We start from the raw sequence: 8376 nt of genomic DNA, 5'->3' as shown, positions 1-8376 counted from the left end.
AATGGCAGTGTAGCCTATAAATCAGGTGACTTAGAAAGGGGTTGATTGGGCAACACAGAAAGGGTCCGGGGAGGGCATCTTAAAGCGGAACACCGCAACTGAATATTAGGCAGCTGCTTCTTGATTTGAAGCGGATGGAATCTGTCTGACTCTGCAGTACTGTCCAATCAGATCCAGACACATCTGAAGACAAACCCCTGGGTTAGTATGCTATTGATGTTAATACCATTGTTATTGGACTATAACAACAACCTTTCACAAAGCACCAGCTTCTCAGTTTCCTGCAGCTCTCTATAGGAATGTAGGACATACAGTACATGTAATGTCTAGGCATATTGTCCCAAATGTGACTCTACTCGGCCTGCAAGTGAGATAAAATCCCGAATATGAGTCAGATTTGGCATTGAGATGTCTTCCTCTATTTTACAAATACTGTACAGGATGTAAATGCATTTTTATAGGCTACCAACTATATGAAAAGGTTTGAAATTCACTGGTTCTCTCCCTTTCTAGTCCAGCCTCGTCCTGGGATCAACTCATGGTGGAGGATGCAGAGAGGATGAGAGGAGAACTGGCATCAATGTTATCCTTCTATACCTGTGTAGTAATAATATAATGACATAGTAATAATGTTGCATTAGCATGCTGTGTTGAACAACTAACATGGTCAAATACATAGGCTACAAAAATGGACAAGACAACTCTGCTGAACCCCACATCAAAGCCATTTTAATGACGTTAAAGCTATAGGCCTACACTGCATGTACAGTATAGGTACACCAAGGCACTGTGGCAGTGTTGTCCCCCTCCTATAAACAGAAACACCCCTTTTATATCAGTCTGATGTCAATCATAACGACATCTTTATATCACACGGTCTGATATCCTTGGTTATATGACTGTAGACATCATAATGTGTTTCATCTCGTTGCTGATATTCTCTGCTTTGTCATTTAGTTGTCTGAGGGACTGAAATGAGGGAGAGCCCTGCTTTCACAAGGTGGAGAGGTGGTTCACACCAAGGAGTTACAAGAATGTATTTCTTGTGAAAAGAAAAATGTTCCACTCATTATATTACTATTTTACCATTTCTCACACAAACATGATCATAAATCCACATAGAGAGATACACCACATCTCTCGCATAACATATTTTTTCCATGACCCCTCTCAGCTTCTCTTGAAGATGTTCTTTAATTGGACCATTCCGACAGACTACAGAGAGACACATAAGACCCTTGAAGATCTTCATTTTTTCTCCATTCACTTTGATGGGTCAGAATTTGTTACATGATCCACAGCGAACTCTTTCTTTAACGCTGTTGTTGAACCCAGGCAGAACCTGCACATCTGGGTCTGAATCCAAGACTGTACTCTCTTCATTGGCCAGGATATGTTCAACCAGACATCTCGCTGCCGCTTCAATGTTAGTGTTCTCCTACAAGATAAAACAGAAGACAAAATCATGTACAGCTCCAATGACAAATGAACCTCAGATGGGAAGTATTCCCCAGGCCAGATCTGCTCAGGATTCAAAATCCTCTTACCTCAGGCAGAAGGATGTTGCTAATCTTCCATCATTATTAATGTAAGCTATCAGCTGGGTAGGCCCCAGTGACATATTCACCCAATCAGCCTTCACACCCAACTGAGTAACTCATTAGAGAGTGGCTGTGAGTGTCCCCTTCCTCTCAGGTTCAGTCTGTGAGAAGGGAACACACCTTTCACAGCCTTCCGGACCATTTCACACATTCCTGTTCACATTCCCCTCGGCTAATTAGCCTGTGTCCTTATACCCCAGGGTATGCTGACATTTCATTCCAATGGATCTCATGTATTTATCAGCCGAGTGTGATTGCATTTCATTGAACGCGTTAAAGTAACCCAAGCTGACAATCAAAGGCTGTTGTCAAATGTATGCTCTTTATAATTTCATTTAAAAAAATAATTTAAGCTTTATTTAACTAGGCAAGTCAGTTAAGAACAAATTCTTATTTACAATGACGGCCTACCCCGGCCAAACCCGGACGACGCTGGGCCAATTGTGCACCGCCCAATCACGGCCGGATGTGATGCAACCTGGATTCAAACCAGGGACTTTAGTGACGCCTCTTGCACTGAGATGCAGTGCCCTAGACCGCTGCGCCACTCGAGAGCCTCAAAAATTAGAGATACTATTCTACATAGTAATCTTCCATAGGGGCAAGACTGTCAAATGTTAGCAGCCCAAAAAGTTCCCCAGCAGGAGTCGGAGGAATGTATTTAGAATCATTGAGATTGTGAGGCTTGTCTGTCACATGCACACACACACACACACACTCCATTGCAAGTGATCAGACATGATGTCTTTTAGGGCAACCCTAGACTTTCTAGCCAGCCATGAAGCAGCCCACATGCTGCAGTTGGGAGAGGCTAGAACTACAGTACACAAGCTTCAGTATCTTTCTTCCTCACCTTGGCTGAGGTCTCAAACCATCCCACAAATCCATTTTCCCGACAGAACGTGTCCAGTCTGGGCTGCTGGGAGCAGACTTGATCGGACTTGTTGGCCAGCAGCACAGCTGGGACAGGTTTGCCATGACTCAGGGTGACCTTAGTGTCCAGATCGTCCTTCCACTTGAGCACGGCATCAAATGTGGAGGCGCGGGTCACGTCAAACACCACCAGAGCTCCCACTGCCTCCCGATAATACACACGAGTCATATTTCCATAGCGTTCTTGTCCTGGGACAAACAAATACAAGAACAGCACACATTAGGGTCAGAGGCACACAGCACTGGTCTATCTATACTTGAATTATATGTATTTAACTATCTAATTATATTGCATTATGACTTGGCAAGATCCAAAAACTGGTCAGATTTTTCATATTACAGAGAGAGAGAGAGAGACTCCTGGCAATAACTGCAGTGCTCATGTGACTCTAATATGTGCATGAGACCAGCTGAGCCCAACTGAGATGTGCATGAGACCAGCTGAGCCCAACACAAGACACATTCCTCCACAGTGCACATGAAACACCATAGGGAGAAATACTTTACACTATTCATTAGGACGATTCATGTAACATTGACTATCTATGGATAAAACTAAATATAAGTCTCATAAAAGTGCGTTAATTCATTGATACGCCTATTGAGTTGTTGAAAACATAAATGTGATTTTACACAAAATGCTAAACTTGAATAAAGTCTGACGAATCGTCCAAACCACTGGTATTACAATGGATGGATATATAAAGTAAAATATTAAAGTAAAATGGACTGGTTAAGACATACCGGCAATATCCCAAAGCTGTAGTCGTATAACGGTGTCACTGTCCCAGTGCAGAACTTTGAGCGCAAAATCGACACCAATAGTTGCGCGATAATGTTGAGAAAATATCTGATGGACATAACGCTTGATGATTGACGTTTTCCCGACCCCAAGGTCGCCTATAACGAGAACTTTGAACAAATGCTCCTGCTGCATGGTCTGACTGTGTACAACAGCCCATTCAAAACGCACACCACAGGATTCACTATTTGCCAGTGATGATGGCTTTCTAAAAGACAGATTATGATTGAATACTAATTCCGTTCCAACTACAGCCTACATTCTTTCAAGTGTTTCCATATAGAACATTGCATGTTGACTGTAGGCCTATGTCACGGTGCACCCATACGAAATTATGCCTTCATATCCAAAGGATGAAGTCAAGCAAATTATGTAATCCAACTTGATTCCTTCGACCGTAGCCAACACGAAATGTTAACTTTTGATGTTATAATATTTTCAGCATAGGGCAACTTTCTCCTCAAAAAAAGTCTACTCCATAGCTCTAACACATCCGCAATGAGTTTCCCTCCCTCCAGTCGCTTCGAGACCAGTTTTCCACCCGATGTCATGATACAAAAACATTTTAAAACTGCCAAGACTCAGCCACACCCATTATCTTCTACCCTGCAATAGTCTACTGTGGGTCTACTTCAGAGCAGGATTCGCACACAAGCTATTTAACCATTCAGAGGACATTAGGCTACACAGTAGCCCACAAAGATAACCCGAATCTAATCTTCGGGAAAAAAATACCTACATTTAAATGTCCCTTTATAGCACCCTCTATTGAGAGCAGCGCGTAATTGCGGAGACATTCTATCTGCGTTGCTGTCTGGGTTCTTACGGTAATGGTGCTGATGAGGGATGAGTCGCGCTATGTGATGCTGTTGTTACTGCCATTTCATCAGCGGATTTTCAAAAATATCTCTCCATCTTTAAACATGGAATTACCATAAAATGAAACCATCGACAAGTTTTAAGGACGGCCATTAGTCTATTTCACATGAAACTCGCCAGTACAGTAACAAATATCAGTGTAGAATAAAATAAAATGATAGCCTAGGACAAGGCCTTTTTGCGGATTACTCCTTGGTGTAAAACAGCGTTTGACTAGGCCTCCTGGGATCACTGTTTCAGAGAGCATCTTCGAGAGAAAATATTTCTCAAGATCATGGGGTTTGCTATTGCCAGGCGTTGATCGCCCATCCAACAAGGTAATTTAACATAAGTTTGTAGGCCTACATGCCGATGTTGTGTTTATTATGGATTAATATGGCATTGCCACAGAGAAGACCGTTGTAACTCGATCTATGAAGGGCGGAAAGAATATCAGTTAAATGTGTTTTAAATTAAGATGGCTTATTCTAAAACGTCAGACTTATGTAGCCCAGACATAACACGTTTCCAAATTTTGGCACGGGTGAAATGAGTATTCAATATGTAGCCTATTGTTTGTCTATAAAACTGTGCATAACTACCCTTTTAATTTGGTTTGTAATTAAAAATCTATGTTATTGCACTTGATTGGCTTTGCACCAACTGTGTTTCTATGAGAGCTGAATATACGAGTGTTATTTTGCAAGAGCTGTCTGTGCATTTACACTGGAAAGAGGAGCGGCCTTTCCCTCATTGTAATGTAGGCTAGGGCAGGCAGACTACTGTTTTTCAAGAATACGCAATTAGTCCGTCCGCAGTAGGCTATTGGAATTCTACATTTAATAGTTCTTAGCACCACTCAAGTCGATTTTGGATGTTGCGCACACATCATCACGAATAGGCCTCGAAAAAATAGTCATACCCATCACACAGAACTACATAAAAAAATAGGCCGATAAGGATAACGCTTACAATGTTTACAAAAATTGGAGTCAAACAAAACATTGGAGTAAAACTACCCACTGGACACACACCGGTGAATCAACGTTGTTTCCACGTCATTTCAACGAATATACGTTGAATTGACGCCTGTGCCCAGTGGAAGCTTACAACAGTTGAACTAAGCTAATGAGGAATATACTGTTTAAGTGATATTCTTCAAGAATCAATGGGTATATAGGCGATCATTAATGAATGTACTGTAGATACTAAGGAGTCTAGATTTAAGCTAGTCTACTTGATTATAGGTTGATTATAGGCCATTTACTATTCGTTTATTTTTTTGCCATAGATTCTGTGAGATATGGAAGCGATATGGCTGTACCAGTTTCGACTCATCGTCATTGGGGACTCGACAGTAGGAAAGTCGTGCCTGATCCGGCGATTCACCGAGGGACGCTTTGCGCAGGTGTCTGACCCCACAGTCGGTGTAGACTTCTTCTCAAGGCTAGTGGAGATAGAGCCAGGGAAACGCATTAAACTTCAAATCTGGGACACCGCTGGACAAGAGCGATTCAGGTTAAGTTTTTAGATTGTATTTTCCTTTTTTAATCTTCCATTGTAAAGACGAAATAATTTGTCTTAAAAAAATCACATTTTTTGATAGTCATCTGTAAATATTATTGTTATAACGATATACAATTTTATCTCTATATTATTCATCTCGGACCCTTTCGTTGCCTTGATGTTGAACCTCACCACTTCTCTGTCACGCCCTTTGTTTTTCCATTTCCCCACTTCTCAATACTTAAATTTACAATTTCTCTCAATTCTGTCTCTCTTCTTTGCTTACCCCCTCAACCCTCTCTAGGTCTATTACCAGGGCTTACTACCGTAACTCTGTTGGGGGGCTACTGCTGTTTGACATCACCAACCGTCGCTCCTTCCAGAATGTGCATGAGTGGCTGGAGGAGGCCCGCAGTCATGTCCAGCCTCACAGTATCGTCTTCCTGTTGGTGGGTCACAAGTGTGACCTGGAGTCCCAGAGGCAGGTGAGCCAGCAGGAGGCTGAGAAGCTGGCAGGTGCCTATGGTATGCGCTACGTGGAGACATCGGCTCGCGACGCCATCAACGTGGAAAAGGCCTTCACTGAGCTAACGCAGGACATATTTGAGCTTGTCAAGAGCGGTGACATCAACATCCAGGAGGGCTGGGAAGGGGTGAAGAGTGGCTTTGTGCCCAATGTGGTGCACTCCTCAGAAGAGGTCACCAAGAGTGACCGCCGGTGCCTCTGCTGAATGTCCTGTCTGTCTAGTTGGCTTTACCCCCCCCCCCCCCCCCCCCCCCGCCCATGCATTCCAGTAACATTATGACCCACTAGCTCCCTGTCTTATCACCTGGCATTTATTTGGCTCTCTCACTCCTATCCTGAATACTGGAAGGCCATATCAGCTCTAGTCTACCACTGAAGCAAAAATGGACAAACCGATTTGGGTCGTTCCATGAAAAGAGTGCCTTTTGTGTCCCTTGGATATTTTAAGTAGAAATTGTGCACCAATATTGAATTTGAATAGCCTGTTGCATTTTGACATGTCCCTCTCTCAACCATGTGTCTCTTCTAGGAGGATTTTAACCCACTTAATCCCAACATTTCTCAAAGTAACATTTTGTTGCTTTGCCAAAGTTATTTCTGAATATTATTATTCATTTCATGTGATTAGTGATTCATTTATGTCTGTCCCTCATTTTAAGGTCAAACGGGAACTCCCGTTTTAATATGGTGAAGCTATTCCTTTTAAAATATCTATATTTTTTTAAAGAAACATTGAACATATAATAGTGAAATCATAGTGTAAAAGCAGGTGAGCTGGTTCTACAATTTTGGGCCATTTTCTGGTGTTGTGTGGTGGAAAACTGAGCGGGTCGAGCATAACATGTCAACCCCTGTTACCCACAAATAGACAGGCTAGAAATATTCTAACAATGACATTTTTTAGGGTGAAGCTTGCATTCAATTGCCATTCCACGTCACAAGGGGATTGATGGCTGATTTAAGATGAAATCGTCAACCCTGTTATGGTCAACCGTATTTGGCACTTAATAGGCAATTGCTATAGTAATGGGAAAACTTGTTTTTTATGAAGTTGAACATGTGCTGTCACATTATGACAGAATGTTAAAATTAGGTGAACCCCCCCAAAAATGTACCAAGTTACACATCTCAAAAGGCACCGAATTGGTGGAACGACCCAATTGCCAAAGTAACCTTCCTCGCCTCTGTCTTACCTGTTACATGCACTTGAAAGAAAAGAAATGCCCTGCTTTATGATGAGATTTTCCTCTCTGTAGTTATGCCTCGTCTTGTGCCCTACGGAAGGAACACACCTCAAACTTTACAAGTCTGTCCTGGAGTCTGGAGCGCTCACACAACTTTCGGGAGGACACCTAACCTCCCTAGTCTGTTGCTGGCTGGCGTGTGCAATACAAGGGGACACCAAATCTAGCTCTGCTTTTTAAACCCTCTCTATGGAAAGATCCAATTCACAGAGGGAAGCATGTGTTGTATTAGCACTGCGTGAGCATGTGGGGAATGGCACACTGCTGTGTGCAATGCCTCCTCTGCTTTAGTTTGTGAGACTGATGGCACCACCAGACAAATGAACAATCCGAGAACACATCATTGCCATCATCCTTTTGATCATAGATAAGATGGAACCAAAGTGTGTGTGTACTGATTCAGTTGTCAACTGTGTTTCTATATGAGTATCCACAGGGAATTTGTACCGCTGAGTGTGGGTATGCACTGTGAAAGGCCTAACATCAATGTTTTTATTGCGGTTTGCGTCCTCGTTGCTCATATTAAATGCACAGTTGGTGACAGAAGGTAAATGTACAACATATCACCCCTTTTAGCTACCCTGTCCATCGATCATAATCATTACAGAGAATGTGTCTCATGAGGAAGCAGTTTTATTTACTCCATTGGCGTAAACTGTAAGCCCACCCCTTAAACATTGACATCTACCCAACGATAATGCCTCCTGATGAACACTGAAGCTTTAAATGGGGTCGGCCGCCTTTAAATAGGGTTGTTTGCCTTTAGTTTCTTAAGACCTCCATACTGTATGGTCGTATGCTTGTAGTTTCAACATGATTATAAGCAACATTCTGCATAAAGCAACATGTCCGATATTTCTTCCCGCCCTACACTGTTTAAAAAAATAAATTAAAAAAAGGACTCTT

The 8376-nt window shown here is 42.3% G+C and overlaps 2 protein-coding genes across 2 annotated transcripts; one reads left to right on the top strand and one right to left on the bottom strand.

Moving 5' to 3' along the window:
• Positions 1–1276: 1276 nt before the first annotated feature.
• Positions 1277–3471, bottom strand: rab38c (RAB38c, member of RAS oncogene family). The gene is made up of 3 exons (XM_039006170.1): positions 3279–3471; positions 2455–2723; positions 1277–1438 (listed from the first exon to the last, which is right to left on the bottom strand). Exons 1-3 carry the CDS (start codon positions 3469–3471, stop codon positions 1277–1279), a joined length of 624 nt encoding a protein of 207 aa, XP_038862098.1.
• A 2026-nt stretch (positions 3472–5497) lies between these two features.
• LOC120056645 (ras-related protein Rab-39B) lies at positions 5498–6431 on the top strand. The gene is made up of 2 exons (XM_039004851.1): positions 5498–5712; positions 6005–6431. The coding sequence occupies exons 1-2, from the start codon at positions 5498–5500 to the stop codon at positions 6429–6431; spliced, it is 642 nt and encodes a 213-aa protein (XP_038860779.1).
• Positions 6432–8376: the final 1945 nt, after the last annotated feature.

The sequence above is a fragment of the Salvelinus namaycush genome, chromosome 12 (genome assembly GCF_016432855.1).
Source record: "Salvelinus namaycush isolate Seneca chromosome 12, SaNama_1.0, whole genome shotgun sequence".
NCBI classification, from domain to species: domain Eukaryota; kingdom Metazoa; phylum Chordata; class Actinopteri; order Salmoniformes; family Salmonidae; genus Salvelinus; species Salvelinus namaycush.
Note: the sequence above shows the minus strand (reverse complement) of the source record. Positions and strands in the feature narration are given on the sequence as shown.

Bases quoted from the DNA above. Each gene is read 5' to 3' on its own strand.
- LOC120056645 (XM_039004851.1), top strand. From the start codon at position 5,498: ATGGAAGCGATATGGCTGTACCAGTTTCGACTCATCGTCATTGGGGAC. The intron at 5,713-6,004 runs GTTAAGTTTTTA...AACCCTCTCTAG, and splicing joins GCTGGACAAGAGCGATTCAG to GTCTATTACCAGGGCTTACT.
- rab38c (XM_039006170.1), bottom strand. From the start codon at position 3,471: ATGCAGCAGGAGCATTTGTTCAAAGTTCTCGTTATAGGCGACCTTGGG. The intron at 2,724-3,278 runs GTATGTCTTAAC...TGTTTGTCCCAG, and splicing joins ACAGCTTTGGGATATTGCCG to GACAAGAACGCTATGGAAAT. The intron at 1,439-2,454 runs GTGAGGAAGAAA...TTTATCTTGTAG, and splicing joins GGTTTGAGACCTCAGCCAAG to GAGAACACTAACATTGAAGC.